This window comes from Silurus aristotelis, assembly GCF_946808225.1.
Source record: "Silurus aristotelis genome assembly, chromosome: 4".
Lineage (NCBI taxonomy): Eukaryota > Metazoa > Chordata > Actinopteri > Siluriformes > Siluridae > Silurus > Silurus aristotelis.
In genome coordinates, this window is record NC_139577.1 from 32,850,695 (window position 1) to 32,870,694 (window position 20,000).

Consider the following 20,000-nt stretch of genomic DNA (forward strand, 5'->3'; position numbering starts at 1 on the left):
TTCTCCGCTGGGGACCGGGATACGCCTCAATCCCTTCTAAACACACACACAGTCACATGCACATACTAGCTCATAGTCATATACGAGTAGAGACAGTATTAGAGTCCAGTTGAGGACAAAAACAGGACAAAGACCACATTCTTAGGACATGGACAGAGAAACGAGACTCGACTCCATGCTTACTGTATATGTTCACCAGCATGAGATGGCATTATCAGTAATTTCCCATCACGTTTCACTTCAGATGGAATCAGAAACACAGCTTAAGGACTGGATTTTGGTCCAGTTTTTAGTCTGGACTATTTAATGGACCTTTTTTTGGAATCTGCTTATATCCATTGAGGAGGTGGCATGCGTTTTTATTTTATTGTATGTTGCTTCTTGTTTATTTCTGTACGTGTTAATATATAATTTTTTATCTAAATATACACTATATGGACAAAAGTATTGGGACACCTGGCTTTTCCAGATATATGTTGCTCTTTACTCTTTAACACAAATGTTTGAGGCACGTCCTAGGTGGTATGTAGGGAGGCTGCACATTGACCCCAGCTTCCTAACATTACTGAAATATGTGAGGAAAGAATTTCACTGTGCTGTAAAGTACAACTATAAAGCCCCTTTACATTTTTTTATGTGGTAGCATGACATTTTTTATTCAAATGAAACCAGGAGACCCAAACCTGTTCCAGCATCTGCCAGCTCCATTAACATCTGCTTTACATGAGTTGGAAGTGTGTGGAAGATCTTGAGTGGCTTGCTATAAAGCTTCGAGGGATGAATGTAAACACTGACTGTACCCCAGGCTTCCTCACCTCATCTCCATCAATACCTGACTAATCTTCCCAGAAAAGTGGAGGTTAATATGTCAGCAAATGGAGGCTAAATGTGGAATGGATGTTCAAAACTTCACCAATCTTATGGTCAAGTGTCCACAAACTTTTAGCCATAGAGTGTTTATAATAAAAACTGCACTTTATACAGACACGGCATGTTCTGAATCAAAAATAAAATCATGACATTAAACATTACGACTATTAGCATACCCGAGCTCATAGGTACAACCTGATGCTAATCTCACACAGACTTCCTGCTAAACCCAGTCCAAACTCTGCAACTTTATATTACAATCAAATATAATTCAGAAATATATTAATATAATATAATTATAATTCAAAAGCAGTATTAAACCTAAAAGGCACACAGAATTGTAACTCGTGCTCAGTTAAAAATAACAGCTAAGTCCTAGCATGTATAAGCAATGTTTGACTAGCATTCACCAGATATTCTCCATTAAAACAGGGGGGAAAAGCCTGGCTTTGTTGTGAGTTTCCGACAGCACACTGTATGTTAGATCTGTGATGCTGCTTTCTCTTCAGGGATCTTGGTTTTAGAGAGACCATGTCTGTGTACTTGTATTAGGGGTCCAGGCACTTAGAGTCACATTTTTTGCTAATTATTTTGCTAATGAGTTCATTCGCTAACATTTATTATTTTATCCAAGGAAGCAGATGGAAGCAGCTCATAGACTGAAGTCCGCATTCAGTTCCCATTTGCTGTTATAAGAACCTCCACTCTTCTGGGAAGGTTGTTGTTCTGGAAGGTTCTCCTCTCTTCGGTTTTTGGGCACCTCCGTGACTAAGTCTCTTCTCCCCCCGATCGCTCAGTTTAGTCGAGCGGCTTTGTTCTGGGAAGAGTCCTTGTGGTTCCAAACTTCTTCCATTTACTGATGATGGAGGCCACTGTGCTCATTGGGACCTTCAATGCTGCAGAAATGTTTCTGTCCACTTCTCCAGATCTGTGCCTCCATACAATCCTGTCTCGGAGGTCTACAGACAATTCCTTGGACTTAATTTCTTGGTTTGTGCTCTGACATGCACTGTTAAATGTAGGACCTAATAGAGTTTAGGTGTGTGCCTCCAGATCATGTCCAATCAACTGAATCAAGTTGTAGAAAGATTGAGGCACCTGAGCTTTATTTTGAGTGTTATGGCAACGGCTGTGAATATTTATGTACATACATTTTAAACAAACTCCTTTCACGTTGTCATTATGGGGTTTTGTTTGTAGAATTTTGAGGAAAATAATGAATCCATTTTGGAATAAAGCTGTAAAATAACAAAATGTGGACAAAGTAAAGCGCTTTGAATACTTTCCAGATGCACTGTAAAAGGTGCATTACTTACAGCACCCCTGAAGCACCAGGGGTTAAGGGGCCTTGCTCAAGGGCCCAAGAGTGCAGCTCGGTAATATCAGGGCTTGAACCCGACCTTCTAAACATCCCAAAACCTTATCCACTGACCTACCACATCTTCATGGAGCTGGCTTTGTGCACAGGGGCATTGTCATACTGGAAGAGATTTGGGGTCTCCTAGTTCAAATTTCATGCTACCACATCCAAAGTCCTGCACAATTGTGAGACTCTAACTGGTAACAGTTTGGTGAAGAACCACATATGGCTGAAAAAGTTGTGTTCCAATACCTGATATGGACCCAATATACTGTCCACATAGTGTATCTAGCTAGCATTACTATATTTTAGTATTTATTTATTTTAATTTATTAATTTTTCATCAGAAAAACACGAAATCAAAAATAAAAGATTGTCTGTTTTGTTAGACTCCGTCTGGAAATACATACAGGTATTTTTTATTTTTTTTTGCATAAATGCATCTCTAGTATTAAACCTCATGAGGTATGACGTCACAATAAACACAATAAGTACACACACAAAAAATTGCTTGGACCCCGACAGTCGTTGCTTGCTGGTTGTTGTTGTTTTTTACGTAGGAAATGAGACTGTGTGAAATACATGAGGCTGGTGTTTATGGGAGAAAGGTGTATAAAATGTGTAGTTTTTAGTGTTTATAGTGTGTGCCTTAAATTATTAGCAAACAACGCTAACATCTGTATTAGCAACGGTGTGCTATTTTAGGCAACATCATCCGATTGTATCATGCAGTTGAGCTTTTTTAGTAAGAAAGAAAATATGTATTGATAAATTTTGTGCAAGGGGAAATTCATTTCTTGACTCATTTTAATTCTTTTCAACAAACTGCACTGTGAACTGTACTTATTCATGTATTTATTTATTTATTTGTAAATATATTCCTCTTTATTTTGTTGGATGATTCCCCAGCTGAACAGGGTGTAACCTCCGTCTAGACGTCTGTATTACTGAGAGAGAGAGAGATGTAGAAGCACATAATACAGAACAATGTTTTCTCATTATATTGATTTTATTTATTTATTTATTTATTTTTGCGTTATAAAAAAAGGACCATGAGAAAGAACCACAAGGGAGAAACTGTTGTTATTGAAGGATGATGAAAAAAAAAAAATTAGGCAGCATTTGTCATCATGAAAATATGAAGATTCTTATTAAAAAAAAAATATTTAAGCATCTAAATTTTTGTCTTCTTTTTTTTTCTAGGCTTTGCTTTGTTTCCAAACATAAAACTTATTACAAATGTGGATATTAATAGTGTTTTTTTTTGCTTTTATTCATCTGGGAAGGGTTTATGTTTTGTGTGTATTCATTTATCTATAAAACACAATGAGCTCAAGCACTTTTAATTTAATTTAATTATTTTCAGGGGTGTTGTTATGTAGACAATTGCCAGCGTTTATTTATTTATTAATTTTTGTTTTTTATTTCATGCATTTTATTTATCTTTTAAAGCAAAACGATTAAGCAAATTTTACAGTTATTTTTCTTCTACTTATATAAAAACTATCAGTATTTATTTATTTAGTGTATTTTATAAGCGGTTTTATTTTGTATTATTATGATTTATTAAATTAATCAATTAATAATTATCTTGGGAGGTGGTTCCTAAGCTCAGTGACCATAAGCTATTTTTTTTACACGTTCTTTAATAGATGCTTTTAATTAATAAATTAATTGATTTTCATTGGTTAATGAATTAATACCAATTTATTCATTGTTTTTAATCATGTGGAAAAGCGCATCATTTTTAAAATTTATTTTAATACATTTTTTTTATGATTTTTCTCAAAAGCTAAAGAATTTATCATTAGCTTTAATCAAACATGACCAAACGTTATTGTATATCACGTCCTGATGGAAAAATCGGATAATTTTATTGAACGAATATTTTTCGAGTCATTTAGTTGCTTTAATCACCTTCATGGTGTCTATGGGAGTCACGTGACAAAAGGACGAACGACTCGGACCGGATAATTAAATTCCATGAAATATTCAATTTTTTTCCTGTGCATAACCTACGGAGATTTCATGATACTTTGCTCTTCCACGTCCGGTAGAAAATGAACAAATCGCTTTTTAAGACAACTCGTTCTTCTAAATCGAATTAAAGACTCGTTTAAAACGAACGGAATTGAAGCAGGTTGTCGCAGTTTGTTTGAAATAATTCGTTATGCATCCTTCACTTTCCGTTGGCTCCATCTCGACTATTTTTGCTCGGAAGAGCGCTTTTTTTCCCTGTTTGAGGGTTTGAAAGCAGTGAGCGGAGGACATTTACCAGAACTACGAACACACACTACAGTAAACACATTAAGGTACGTAATTTCTCTACTATGGCGAACATCCAGTTCACTCAGTGTGTGAAGTGTGACATGTTTAGTCAGTCTTTCTCCGTTGTTAGCGATAATTTTATCTGTGAGAAGTGCAAGCTAGTTTGCTCTTTGACGGAGAAGATCTTAGCATTAGAGGAGCGCATCCAGAGTCTAGAGAGAAGTAGTGAGTGTGAGAGCAGTCCAGGTTCTGCAGGGGAAATTCTGGATGCCCTAGGTCGGGGGTCTCAAATCTTTTCCAGAAAGGGCCAGTGTGGGTGCAGGTTTTTATTCCAACCAAGCAAGTCCACACCAAAGTCTACCTGTTCAAATCTAATGATCTTCATTTTCAATGACTATCAGGTGTGACCATTGATTGGTTGGAATGAAAACCTGCACCCGCACTGGCCCTTTCTGGAAAAGATTGGAGACCCCTGCCCTAGGTGAAAGTAATATTCCCCCGACTCCGGCATTAGAGCCCTCGCAGCGGGGCGAATGGATGACGACTCGGCGGCATACTCGCAAAGCCAAAGCTAACGCTAAGGCTCGCCCACGGGCGCACCATTCCTCTCCGCTTCACGTGTCCAACAGGTTTGCTCTCCTCAGTGAAGCACCCGCTGAGAAACCTGAAAGAGCTCTTGTTTTAGGAGACTTCATTCTGAGGCACGTGAAATTAGCTAGACCTTTAGGGGCACCAGCAGCACAGGTTATGTGTATACCGGGAGCCAGGGCACCGGACATAGCAGGTCAGCTTAGATTCTTAGGAAAGCACAGGTTCTCTAAGATTTCTAAGTTTTTCACACAGGAGCTAATGATATACGCCTTCGACAGTCAGAGGTAACTAAGAGTAATATTATAGGGGTGTGTAAATAAGCGAAGGCAATGTCCGATGCAGTAACATGCTCTGGCCCCATCCCAATGCGACGTGGCGATGTAGCCTTCAGCAGGTTATGGTCGCTGAACTGCTGGATGTCCGAGTGGTGCTCCAAAAATAATGTGGGCTTCATTAATAATTGGAGCATTTTTGAGGGCAAGGCTGGCCTGTTAGGGCGGGACGGTATCCATCCCACCCGGGAAGGTGCTGCTCTCATTTCTTGTAGTATAAGTAATAGTCTCAGAACAGCACTAGTTAACAAGTGACTGTCTAGAGCCAAGGCCAGGGAGCAGACAGACTGGCTAAACCGACCGTCTGCTAGCTGCACAGAGTCGTCACTCAGGATCCACCATATTGAGACTGCGTCTGTCCCCCAAGCAAAACCAAAATATAGGAATTATCAGAAATTCTGTTTAAGTAACCTGATTAACATTAAATTAAATAGGACTGAACGCACAGCCAGCACCTCTGATCTAAAAATTGGATTGTTGAATATTAGATCTCTCACGCCAAAAGCGCTTACTATAAACGAAATTATTACCGACCAGGAGTTTAATATAATGTGTTTGACAGAAACATGGATTAAATCGAATGAATATGTAGCATCAAATGAGGCGAGTCCTCCTGGGTATAGTTACATACACCAACCCCGTCTAAATGGCAGAGGAGGCGGAGTCGCAGCTATTTATAATAATAATCTAAACGTCACACAAAAGACTAAACAAAAATTTAAAACATTTTTTTTTTAGTCATAATTCCACAGTCTGAAGCTATTTCAGACCATTATCTAATCTCGTTTAAAATTTGCCTCAGTCATTGCATTTCTACCTCACCACGTTATCGTGTTAAGCGTACTTTCACGTCAGCGACAGCAGCGCGTTTTAATAATAATCTTCCCAAAATTACGATATTAGATAGATCTCCGTCAGACCCTGCAGAGCTCGACTGGGCCACTGAACATCTAGAAACAACGTTACGTTACACTCTAGATGATGTAGCTCCCCTTAAGACCAAAATGATCAGGGAGAAAAAATTAGCACAGTGGTATAATGATCATACGCGCACCTTAAAACAGACCACTCGAACATTAGAACGTAAATGGCGTCAAACAAAATTAACAGTATTTCAAACAGGAAGGAGAGCCTCTTAAATTATAGAAAATCTCTTAGTGCTGCTAGATCAGCATATTTCTCCACCCTCATAGAAAATAACAAGCATAACCCTAGATTTTTATTCAGCACGGTAGCAAAATTAACAGGGAATAAAAGCACTGCACTCACATGCACACCATCATTAGGTACTAATGATTTCATGAATTTTTTTAATAATAAAATTGAAAACATCAGGCAAGAAATCCAGACGGTTAATATAAATCCAAATTATTTTACAAGTAACCCTGTAGACAGCAGTGTAATTATAGCAGACAATCAACTACAAAGCTTCACTCCTATTTATGAGAATGACTTAATTTCATTAATCTCCTCATCAAAATCATCAACCTGCATTCTCGATCCCTTGCCTACAAGTTTCTTTAAACAGATCATTCCAGAGGTAATTGAACCTGTTTTAAAAATAATAAACTCTTCCATTAGCACTGGTTATGTACCTAAATCCTTCAAACTGGCAGTTATCCACCCCCTTATTAAGAAACCTGACCTTGACCCATGTCAGTTGTCCAACTACAGACCAATATCAAATCTCCCATTTATATCCAAAATTTTAGAAAAGGTTGTAGCACAGCAGTTATGCTCACACCTACTTATGAATAACATTTTTGAAATGTATCAGTCAGGATTTCGGCCTCATCATAGCACAGAGACGGCGCTAGTTAAGGTGGTAAATGACCTGTTATTGGCCTCTGATCAGGGTTTTGTCTACTTACTTGTTTTGCTCGACCTTAGTGCAGCTTTTGACACCATTGATCACACTATACTGCTTGCTAGACTTGAGAACGTTGTTGGAATAAGGGAACAGCTCTCTCTTGGCTCAGGTCTTATTTGACTGATCGCTATCAGTTTGTTGATGTAAATGGTGAGTTCTCCACACTCTATAAGGTAAAGTTTGGTGTTCCTCAAGGATCTGTCTTAGGCCCACTGCTTTTCTCTTTATATATGCTGCCTCTTGGTGAAATTATTCATAAACATGGGATTCGCTTCCATTGCTTTGCTGATGACACACAGCTGTATATTTCAGCAAAGCCAGATGAGCGAGATCAGCTTAACAATGTTGAGAAGTGTGTAAAGGACATTAGACAGTGGATGCTTAATAACTTTCTTCTGCTCAACTCAGATAAGACGGAAGTACTTTTACTAGGACCACATGCAGCTAAAAGTAAACTTTCTGATTACATAGCATCTCTGGATGGTGTTTCTGTTTCAGCGTGTACGGCTGTCAAAGACCTTGGTGTGATTATTGACCCGAATCTTTCCTTTGAGGCTCACGTGAATAATATCACCAGGATCGCCTTCTTTCACCTTAGAAATATTGCTAAAATTAGAAATATGATGTCGTTACAGGATGCAGAAAAACTGGTTCATGCTTTTGTTACTTCTAGATTAGACTACTGTAACGCTTTACTGTCTGGGTGTGTGAGTAGGTGCAGAAATAAGCTTTAGTTAGTTCAGAATGCAGCAGCAAGAGTCCTCACTAGATCTAGGAAATATGATCACATTACCCCTGTTTTAATTAGTCTACACTGCTCCCAATCAAATCTCGCATTGATTATAAAATATTACTACTGACGTATAAAGCACTTAACGGTCTCGCACCGCAGTATCTGAGTGAACTTCTGTACCAGTATGATCCTCCACACCTACTTAGATCAAAAGGTGCTGGCTATCTGTTGGTTCCTCAAATAATGAAGACTACAGCAGGGGGCAGATCTTTCTCTTATAAAGCCCCACAGTTATGGAACAGCCTTCCAACCAGTGTTCGGGACTCAGACACAGTCTCAGTGTTCAAGTCGAGGTTGAAAACTTATTTATTTAGTCAAGCCTTTTATCAGTAGATTTGTCTTAGGTAAGGGCTCAGATCTGGAGGGAGCATGGATATAGAGTGTTTGGTGAACTGGTATATTTGTATGCTGTCGTCCCCTCACATTCACAGGTTCACTCGGGTTTGTTGACGGTGGTGTGGTGGGTCGTCTCTAATTCCAGAGATCCCTCATGTCTGTGTTACCTTCTGCTTCTCCCTTTTAGTTATGCTGCCATAGCGAGTCTTGCCGGAGTCCAAAAGTGACAATAACAGTGACAATAACTTTCATACACCAATAGGGACACTTAATAATCCATATCCTTCTCTTCCCGTCACCCTCTTCTCTCTCTCTCTCTCTCTCTCTCTCTCTCTCTCTCTCTCTCTCTCTCTCTCTCTCTCTCTCTCTCTGTCTCTCTCTCTCGGTCGAGTTAAACATGCTCCTGAGGCTCTAGTGACCACTGTTCCTGCCCCTCTCCCCTCCGTGGAACTTCACACTTCTGTGCAGCTTGGGACGGTCTCTCATCAACACCTTGGGTGGTTCCATGTAATTCCGGAGTAGAACGGGTGCTTTGAGGATGGATTGGACTGTAGTTGGTGTCGGCGGTCTGCTGCACTGACTCGGGAGTGCAGTTTGCTTCTGATCGTCATCACTGTACCCCGCAGCATTGTATATCTGCTTCAAATGGAAATTTTAATTCCACATCCAAAGAGACTTCCAATACTATTGTGTGCCTCCAACTTTGGGGTAACAGTTTGTGTTCATTAAAAATAGATATATTTTCTATCTCAGTCATGTAGTGATGTATATATTTTATTTTAATAAAATGCACTGATATTATATTCATGACAAATGGTAAATAAGGTCAATTTTCTTTTCCCGTTTATTTGTCTTTTGTGCTGACGTCTGAGTGAAACAATGCACAGCCGTGATTACGATACACACACACACACACACACACACTCGGGAGCTCGTACACACCACCAGATCAAGAAGTGTGAGATGAGAGAACTTTGGCATTTCCATCATCTGACATTCACATGTAATCAAGTGAACTGGATATTTATGATGGGTTTCGTTTATATATCATGGATTTCGGACAGGTCACGTGACACGCCGTTCACGTTTCGCTCACCTACGAGTGTCTGATGTCACCAGGTTTTACAGAGTACGAAGGACAGATGTGTGTCTGTAAACTTTGTCACTCGTGGTGTGGACGAGATGTGGGACACTGGGAAGTGGAACTGTGGATTTTGACACGAACAAAATTATGCAGATTTTTTCGTTTGTTTGTTTTTTTGCAGACATCATATTCAAATTCACAGAGCGAGCAATTCATTCTTTTGTCTTATCAAGAAGATAATAAATGCACTTGAGAGACGAAATAAAAGAAATCCAAAAAACACCACTAATAGAATCAAAAGGAGAAATAAAATATCAAATATAAAGATAGACAGAGACAAAGGAAGATAAACAGATACAGGGATATAAGAAGAGAGTGGTGATGAGACAGAGAGAGAAAAGAAAAGTGGACAGAGAAACATACAGGTTGAGAGAAAGACAGGTAGAGAGAGAGAGAGATGGACAAAGCAAAAAAAGAGAAGGAAAAAGTGAGAAAGGCAGAAAAAGACAGAGAGAAATGTGTGGAAAGAAACACAAAAAGAGAAGGCAAGACGGCGGGACAGAGAAAGAGAGATAGACAGATAAAAATTGACAAAGGGATAGAGACAGGTAGGGAGACAGAAAAAGATAGACAGATAGAAATTTAGAGGAACAGATAGGCAGAGAGAGAGACATAGAAAGGGATGTGCAGAGGGACAGAGACAGGCAGGAAAAGAACACAGAGACAGGAGGAGAGAAACAGTGAGATAAACAAACAGAGAAAGACAGAGGGATAAGGATGGCTGGAGAGAAACAGAAATGTACAGACAGAAAAAGACAGCGGGAAAAAGAAGAGTGGAGAGAGACAGAGGTGGAAAGACAGAAGGAAATAATATAAGTAGACAAAGAAAGACAAAATTATATAGAGGCAAAGTGGAGAGAGAGAGAGAGAGAGAGAGAGAGAGAGAGAGAGAGAGAGAGAGAGAGAGAGAGACACACACACAGGTGTCTATCTGTGCTGCAGGAATCTGTGGAGCAGAGGTGGAAGTCTTAGTTGAGGTATGAGATGAAGTCTTGAACGTCCCAGATACTCTCTGATGCACAACCTGCACAGTTCACTCAGGCCACGTGGAGTAACTACACACACACACACACACACACACACACACACACACACACACACACACACACACACAAAAATTACCAATGACAAAATGTCACCCTTCACCTTCAGTATAATTAATGGTGCACACACTCGTCCTGGAGCTTCAACGCTAACATTTAACAGCTAACATATAAGTAAAGCGCGTAGCCACTAGTTTAGCATCCTGCTATCACACACGATCAGCTACGGAAGCCTAGAGGCAGCATATTGCCTGTGAAATTTGTAGCAAAATTCGCTGTATTTCAAAATGCATTTAAAGGTAAAAAAAAAAAAAAAAGGTCCAATGAATTTAACGCATTGGAATTCAATATGTTTGAGACCACGCCCACTTTGTCATGGCAAACCCCGTTCCACTGTTTCTCTAAGAAGCTGCGCAAGCACTGAAGCGAAATGCCCTGTTGTTTTCCAAAACTCATTTGCATGATAATTATTATGCTACAATTTCTGCTTGGACATATTACACATATCAAATCAAATGTAATTTACACGTTAAAACTACTGTTGTAAATAGCAAATGTAAACGCTACCTCTATGCTTCTTCCACAGGAAATGACATCACTGTGACACTTTTCAATCCTTACAATATATAGCGGCGCGTTGTGCCTTCTCAGAAACCACTAACGCTGAACGCTAATGGTGGCTATACGCCTCGATCGCTTGTAAGCCCGAATTAGCCTACAGAAGTTCACAGAGCGACGTGTTCGTACCTTCGTAGTGCAGTAGCACGTGTTCCGCCAGGCTGCTAGGGGGCGCGGTCTCCACCGCTCGCTGCAGCTCAAGATTTCGAGCGTTGATGTTGGCGCCGAACTCTAGCAGCACTTTGACGATCTCGGGGCAGTCCTTCTGCGCGGCGGCGTGAAGGGGCGTGTCCAAGAAACGCCCCTTCTGGACGTTAGCTCCTGTGCGGCAAATCGGAACGGTGGTCATTTATCGACAATGTTACGTCATAAGATTACCGACATCCCTAACTCTCGAACGCGCACATTTCCGACACTTTGTGCCACGTGTGTACGGTACGAGTTTGTTTGGATTCATGTAATGTCTCCACCCCTCGGCCATTTCTGGAAAGGGATCCTGTCACTGCTGATCCAAGGGGCACATTTTACACATTTTAATCTGACAGGAAGTACTCCACCTATTACATTTCTGACAGGAAGTTGGTGTAAAATTGAGTACTGGTAGCTTAGAAGTTCTGTTATAAATTTCTTCACGTGAATATTTGAACCACATATGGCAGGAAAAGCCGGGTGTCCCAATACTTTTGCCACATAGTGTATCTCTGACTGTTGTCTAAGTGTGTAAAATGAAATTCGTCTGACATTTTGCCCAGACCTCCATCTAGGAGTTTCCGTGTGCACTGTAGCTCTCGGGAGGCGCAGGCGATGTAAAGCGGTGTTCCTAAGTGAGGAATGTCGTAATCCACGTCTGCCCCCCATGATATCAGAGCCTCCACACATGCCGTCCTTCCTGAACAAAAAGCCCATGTTAGTGATATACCACTGGAGTTCAATTGCAAATGTAATGTCACATATATAAATACACCATCGCGATGCAGTTTATAGCTCATGCTAACTGGAATTTGTTTACAAAAAAAAAAAAACTAATGAAAATGGACAGTCAAAAAAGTTGTTTTATTGAAGATTTGCACAAAGCAGCGATGTGGAAAATATTTTTGGGGCAACAACAGAGACTTGGTGATCTGCATGGGGATGAAAAATCTGAGCCTATTTTACATCTGTAAGTTACAATAAATCTCCCTTTACAGTTTTATACGGTGTTATACGTTTCATTGCCCGTTTGTTTTTAGAAGAGAAATGCTTGAGAAGCGTGTGCGCCACTATATCGTGCCCCCGAGCTCATACCGGCGACAACCAGTGGACTGTAAGGCACACTCTTCCACATCTTCACTTCTCCCTTATCACTCTTGTTTGCTAGGAATCAATACAACAAAACCACTTAAACCGATCTCCTGGTGCATGTGTTCCACCCGTTGCGCAAGCAAATCGCTACACTGTGTTACCTTCTGGTGTTACCTTTTAGTTATGCTGACAGAGAGAGTGTTGCCGGAGTCCACAACTGCACAGTGTCCTTAACTGTCATACAACAATGAGGATACTTTAGAATCCATATCCTTCTCTCCCTGTCACCCCTTGTCTATCTCTCTCTATCTATCTCTCTATCTCTGTCTCTCTCTCGATCGAGTCAAACATGCTTCTGAGGTTCCAGTGACCACTGTTCCTGCGTCTCTTCCCTCCTTAGATCTTGTTCAGGCCTGCCTCTGGCTGATGTTCTCTTCGACTGGAGGCCACTCTATGCAGCTGGGGATGTTTCTCATCAACGCCCGGGAGATCCATGAAATTCCAGAGTAAAAACGGGAGCTTTGAGGATGGATTTGGACTGTAGTTAATGTCAACAGTCTGCAAAACTGACTCACGACTACAGTTTGCTCTGATCACCATCACTAAACCCCTCAACATTGTTTATTTGTAATAAATGGACATTCGGTGCAACCCAGATGAGGATGGGTTTCCTCTTGAGTCTGCGCCGGCTCACTCATTAAAGGACAAACTTACACTTATAAAGAACATCTTATTAATTTTTTTTTTGCCACATTATCTGTGTGAAGCTGCTTTAAGACAATGTTCATTGTTGAAAGCGCAAATAAAAATTAATTGGATTAAAATTAGCGCAGTTAAAATACATTTGCATTTTATATATATATATATATATATATATATATATATATATATATATATATATATATATAAATAAATAAATCACCTTTGCTGCTGGCCTCATGCATGGGTGATGGTTGGCATGGATCCGGCTGCGGGTTGGCGCCGTGCTCCAGCAGAACCTCTGTACACGCGGCACTGCCCACAGAACAGGCATTAAACAGAGGCGTTACTCCATCGATGGTGGTAGCATTTACCTAGTGCACACACACACACACACACACACACACACACACACACACACACACACACACACACTAAATTTTGGGGGGTGCTACAATAATTTGGGGCTGCAATTCCCCTGAACAGTTTTGCACTCAGGTGTCCATTAGTGAACAGCTGATAACCTCGGCGATGACGGAACAGACAATCAGATGGCAAATGGTTCCCTTTGAATTCCGGTTCCTCAAAACCTTTCCTCCTCCACTCATTAGGGATAAATGTAAAGTATAGGGACTCATTTACGGAGCTGAAATTTATATTTGTCTAGAAATACAAAATAATTGAATAGAAGTGAATTCATTGAAACATTCGTCCATTTTCATTTCGCGCTACAGAAGCGATTATGTTGCACAATGATGCCATAAACAAGCCGTGATTTACTTCACTGGATCTACGTATAGGGTATGACAATACACCAGAATAACAAGCAGCCAATCAGAATCATGTATTTTCCATGACCGTATGAGGACTTACATTCGCTCCGGCCTCGATGAGCGCTCTGGCACACGCCACATGATCTCCCAGACACGCCTCATGCAGGGGAGTCACATGATCGATGGTGACGAGGTTCGCATTGTAACCCTGATGAAGAGAAAATGCATTTCAAATGAGAATTGTGTGTGTGTGTGTGTGTGTGTGTGTGTGTGTGTGTGTGTGTGTGTGTGTGTGCATCCATGTTTATGTACACCTGTGAGAGCAGGGTCTTCAGGGCCAGAAGGCGTCCCTGGCTTGCAGCTTCATGGAGTGGAGATCGGTCCGCCCATGAGCCTTTAAACACACACACACAATATTAAACATTAGACATGACATTAAAGAGACTCAGCTTATGCGAGCTTCACACAATGTGATAGTTATTGGCGAGTGTGCGATTTTATTTTGTGTCTCAATCAAATATTGACAAACGGCCAAAGAACAGGAACTACTAGAACTCATGACCATGCAGAGTATAGTCAAATAAAAACTGTTTTCCCACAGCAGAGGTGTAAAAAGTACCTGAAGAAGAATTACTCCATTACTAGTCACCAATTCCAATATGACTTGAATAAAAGTCTTCGAGTATCTGATTTGAACAGTATTTGAGTATTTGACTCGTATTGAATATGAGCTCAAAGATGCACAAGTCCTCGACACAAAGACACGTGTAAGTGAAAAACCCAAAACAGCTGATGGTGAGGTTTTCTTTCCCAAAATTCAAACCAAATTGTACTCCTGAACACTGCATTAACCACCGACACAACAACCACTTCAACACAATGAAACAACGATCACACAATCGGTCAAAAGAAAAAAAAAGAAAGAAAAAAAAGCAAGGTATTAAAGCAATCTTTCAAAAAGGGATCTTCAATTAACAAATAAAAATCATGTCATAAAGTAGAAGAACTGTTAGTGTTTCTTTGACAAATCCAATTAAATTAAATAATCAATTATATCAATTAAATTATTTATATATGCAGCTCTCAGTCTCAGAGAAGGCGATATTTTTATTCAATTTCGAACTGGTCCTCAAAGTTTTTGGAAAAGGTAGCGATTATTGTGTAATTAAAATATAGTAAAAAGTACATTTATTAAATCATAAATGCAGTTGAGTAAAGAGTAAAAATTGTTTTTATATCTTTGATACTCAGTAAAACTAGAAAGTATCCAAAAAAATTACAAGTACAGTAACAAAGTACATTTATACAGATACTCTACACCACTGTCCCACAGTCACAATACTGGATTGTGATTGGCTAGAAGGAGTTCAGGTGTGAGTTCAGAGCAAATTGACCGTAAATTGACCGTTTTCTGTCTTCACATGATGTTCCTACAAACTTCTAAAGTTGCAGGTAAACATGTTATTTTTTGCTTTCTGAACCTGCCTGATTCATTTTGACACCTTGCCTCTGAATGGAGTTCTTTTTAGCTGGATGGAGAGCACTCATTGTTTTAGCTGGATGGAGAGCACTCACTGCTGCTGAAGATTAGAGGTTGACCGATATGGGTTTTTTCTCTGGCCGATGGCGATATTTAGAAATCAGGGCAGCCGATGGCCGATATATGATGGCAATTATTTTGGCCGATATGTTTGCAGGTTTTGGTCCCCATGTCTACATGTAGCCTAAACTAAAGCTGTTTGAAGGCTCACTAACAATACAGTTCCAAAATGTTATACTCATTTTCTCGCCAAAAGCATTGTCCTATTTAACCAATATAATATATGGCTAGATTAAGAATGAATAATAAGATCTTAAATGTTTGGATGCTGAATACAGAATACTGCCATCTGCTGGTGTCCCTTGATCAGATACTAAAATTGTTGCTGAAATGTGAGGGGTGTACTTTTTTTTGTGAGATACTGTATGTCCTACCTTTTACAAGAAAAAGGCTTTCATTATTTCTTGTGATTCAAAATCCAAACAGAGAGGTGTTATTTTCTAGCCTGCCATCCGGGTCATGGCACCAACTTGTCTTTTTTTTGACAGCAGCTAATGTAGGATTTCTCAGACACTTTGATTATTTTTTATCAGATGTTACATCTGCTACATTAGAAAGTTCAAGGTAAGATAAGACCAGTTCACCAAGTTGTAAAGACTTTCAATGAGATTTTAGCACAAAAATAACTCCACAAAATGCAAAAAAACCTACACAACCCTACTTTTTGAGCTTACTGACAGATCCTTTGACAAACCTTTTTTCAGACTGTAATATTTCCACATGGATACTCTTCTCTGACAGCAGCTATATATAGTACAAACTCCACCTGGTGTCCACATGCAAATGCCAAACCTTAAACAGCCCTCATTTCTCACCCCACTATAAATTACATACAAATGAATAAATGAATAAAAGCGTTTCGCACTGTACATACCCAGGTCTCCGTCTCCCCATGGCACGTCTAGCCACTGATACGAGTAAGACATGAGCGCCTGCGAAACGAAAGCAGGTCATCTTTACACTGCAGGGGGTCTGCTGGTGGGTGTAATGTTCAATCAGTGTGATCGAGTATCTTGATAGAGAATTTTAAAGAATATCACATCACCGGAAATGGTGGCTTTATTATACTGTAGGGTGTGTGTGTACTGTAGGGTGTGTGTGTGTGTGTGTGTGTGTGTGTTGGGGGCTGCACCATTTTTCCAATTAATTTTGTCACATGTCTGTACATTAGTTGACATTTGAGGTGGTAAAATATAAAGTTTCAAAGAATCCAAAATGCCTGCGGATCAAATGTGGCTTAATGTGTGTGTTTAATTCGAGACGATTTTTGTCCAAACATGTTTACAGATAACATGCTAAATATTATATATAAATAAATATATTCAAGAAAGAAAGAAAGAAAGCTAAAAAAGGAAGAAATAGAAAGAAAGAAAGAAAGAAAGAAAGAAAGAAAGAAAGAAAGAAAGAAAGAAAGAAAGAAAGAAAGAAAGAAAGAAAGAAAGAAAGAAAGAAAGCTAAAAAAGGAAGAAATAGAAAGAAAGAAAGAAAGAAAGAAAGAAAGAGAGAAAGAAAGAAAGAAAGAAAGAAAGAAAGAAAGAAAGAAAGAAAGAAAGAAAGAAAGAAAGAAAGAAAGAAAGAGAGAAAGAAAGGAACAGTACACTGATCATAGGAAGGAAAAACAAATAAATAAACAATGTATTTATTTTAAAAAAAAGGTTGTAATTAATTAAAACAATTAATTCTGTTAATAAATTCTATAATGTATTAATTATTAAATCATTTCTTTATTCTTATTTATTTTATTTCCTAATCTTTTATTTTTATATGTTTAAAACACCAGCACACAATGACAAATTTCTTGTAACTGTAACGCAAGAAACTTGCCAATAAAGATGATTCTGTTTCTGATTCTGATCATGAACAGTTTCCAGTCCAATCAGCCCAGTGTTCCCAGTAACCGATGTCCTGTTCCCAGTGTTGTTACTGGTTTTCCTGCAGCACTGAGGAATTCTGGGACGTTTTTTCTTTCCTTTTAGTTGCAGCTCATTAAGATTCTACAGCAGTGTTGAGGCCCAGGGTTTAGTGAGGACACAAGCGCGAGTCCCTGTTAGGACTGGTGGAAGATTTACTGCTTACTGAAGCTCACATGTTGTCATGATTACTGAGGAGGCCAAATCTCACACACACACACACACACACACACACACACACACACACACACACACACACACACACACACACACACACACAGCTCAAGACACTTCTTGCTGAATTCCTCATGAATAAAACTGTATAAACGGAGCTGAGACACTGATTAATAAAGAGCTTTAGGATTGCTGTCCTCTGTCACACACACACACACACACACACACACACACACACACACACACACACACACACACACACACACACACACACACACACACACACACACACACACACACACTCTTCACTTTATCTGCACTGGAGTGACGACTTCACAGGATGGGATCAAATGTCTACATAGCACACATTCAAAATCTAAACATAGCACACATTTACCATGTCCTTTCCTGAGTCTGCTGCTTACAAGAAATCAGCATGTAGGTGAAACAGCAAACAAATGCTGAAGAGAGCACTTCACTTCAATCCTAATGAGACTCAGAGATCAAGGTCACGAGCAGCCTAGAAGTCTAGAAATCAAAGGATTAGGCTTCAGTCAGGGAGTAAACTTGGTACTTGTAGATTAATTACAAATAATCTCATTTTTCTTTATTTTTATTATTATTAGTAGTAGTAGTATTACTATAATAATAATTATTATTATTATTTTTATTAATATTATTATTATTAATTTTATTATTATTATTGTCCTATCAAGTTGCTTTCAAATTAAAAAAAGAATGCATTGACTGTATGGAAGGCCAACGGGGACAACTATGTAATGCAATACGGCTGATTCTATAAATCACTTTTACTGCTGAACTAATGTGTGTTTCAATCTTTAAGCTTTAATTTTACATTTTAAAAAAGTGTTTTATATTTAGTGTTTTATTATATTTTATATTTAGATTGAATATGTATTATTTTATATAATATAAATATTATAAAAAGTAATTTTTTTAATATAATTTTTTTTATAATTCTTTAATATCTTTCGAGTGCATAAATGATCCTATAAATTAAATAAATGATGTCAAACTTTATTATATTACAATTATGGCTGTCAAAATCAACCGAATTCAGTTTAGTGCCACAAGTTTTTATTAATGCGCGATTAATGCAGTGTGAATTTCTTTTTTACATTGAAAAAGAAATTAATAAATAAAAAAAAAAAGGGAAAAATAAAACCTTCAATGCAACACGCATTTATTTACGACGTCCTTCCTTTACTCAGATATAAAAAGAATAAATAAACTCCACCAAAGGTTTTTATATTAATCACTAAACATTTGTTTTTACTGATATCGAGCACCAACGTCTCAAAACGAGCACCAAAATCTGCCATGACGCACACATCCGGCAATTAAAACCGTCCGTGTGGAAACATAGCAAAAGTTCTATTTGGTGTCCTGATAATTACGTCATTTAAAACAATTACAAGAATATTTTGTCTTCATGAACATACATAAACATAAATTTGAATAAAGCATTGATATTTTTTCATGTCCATGTTGATTAGTGTATTAAAAACTAAGTTGCAATTAATCACGAATAAACTCATGACAATCGTGCGATTAAATATTTTAACTGATTAACAGCCCTAATTAAAACAAAAGTTGGCATAATTCCCTCTTTATGATTTAATAATATTTCAAATTAAATAATTTAAATAATTAATAAATGAAATAAATAAATAGAAATCAGGACCTTGTAATCTGCCTGAATAATTAAGTTTTATTTCATGGTTTTCTTGTTCACTAAAACTTATAAACAGTAAAATATAAAAATAGGAAGTTATTTATAGTACGATAGAGTTTAATACGGCTATTCAGCCTATAAGCAGTGCCGCCATATGCTTGTAATATCAGAGATCACTAATGGCAGACATGAAGATGCTCCTCATTTATTTATATTTTCTAATTGGGCAAATTCGCTTATATTCTGTACTTTCCATTGCCAATTTACATTTTTTGCAGCTTAAAAATGAACATGTTATATTAAAACTGTATTTATAAATGAAGATCGTTATCTGTAGAGATCGAATTACAGGCACTAAACTTATAAGCACTTCGAATATAAATTCTAATTGTATAAGCAATTTATCCGTGTAAAGCTGCTTTGGAACAATGTCCATTAAAACATAAATAAAACGTGAATTGAATCTGTATGAATAGCTTTTTTTTTCCTCTTCTCATGACCGGCATGGCGGTTTAAACCTCTCTGCTATAAAGCAATAAAGTCCTACATTAGTATAATAATAACAACCACAATAAAAATAAAGGAGTAAAAGAGGACAAAATAGAATACCTGCTATTTAATCAAGCTTGAGGTATTGAGCAA

General features: G+C 38.4%; 2 protein-coding genes and 1 long non-coding RNA gene across 12 annotated transcripts in view; 1 reads left to right on the forward strand and 2 right to left on the reverse strand.

Annotated features, from left to right (window-relative positions):
- wdr17 (WD repeat domain 17) overlaps positions 1-3,409 on the forward strand; it is a 112,353-nt gene extending 108,944 nt beyond the window's left edge. For all 7 annotated transcript variants that reach the window (XM_083538600.1, XM_083538602.1, XM_083538601.1 and 4 more), the window contains one exon: positions 1-3,409. This exon is cut by the window's left edge and continues 80 nt beyond it. In XM_083538600.1, coding sequence (XP_083394726.1) covers positions 1-40 — 40 coding nt within the window. In that variant the 3' untranslated portion in view covers positions 41-3,409.
- The window catches only part of LOC310724644, a 190,345-nt gene that overhangs the window by 102,683 nt on the left and 67,662 nt on the right, over positions 1-20,000 (reverse strand). The gene's annotated exons all lie outside the window — the stretch shown is intronic.
- asb5b (ankyrin repeat and SOCS box containing 5b) overlaps positions 9,242-20,000 on the reverse strand; it is an 18,464-nt gene continuing 7,705 nt past the window's right edge. For 2 of the 4 annotated variants that reach the window (XM_083538814.1, XM_083538815.1), the window contains exons 2-7: positions 14,293-14,372; positions 14,079-14,186; positions 13,429-13,579; positions 11,980-12,114; positions 11,355-11,546; positions 9,242-10,619 (exon numbers count right to left, since the gene is read on the reverse strand). In XM_083538814.1, coding sequence (XP_083394940.1) covers positions 10,492-10,619; positions 11,355-11,546; positions 11,980-12,114; positions 13,429-13,579; positions 14,079-14,186; positions 14,293-14,372 — 794 coding nt within the window. In that variant the 3' untranslated portion in view covers positions 9,242-10,491. Of the gene's footprint in view, positions 10,620-11,354; positions 11,547-11,979; positions 12,115-13,428; positions 13,580-14,078; positions 14,187-14,292; positions 14,373-16,452; positions 16,511-20,000 lie in introns of all 4 variants that reach the window. The other 2 variants (XM_083538817.1, XM_083538816.1) reach the window with 2 other exon arrangements.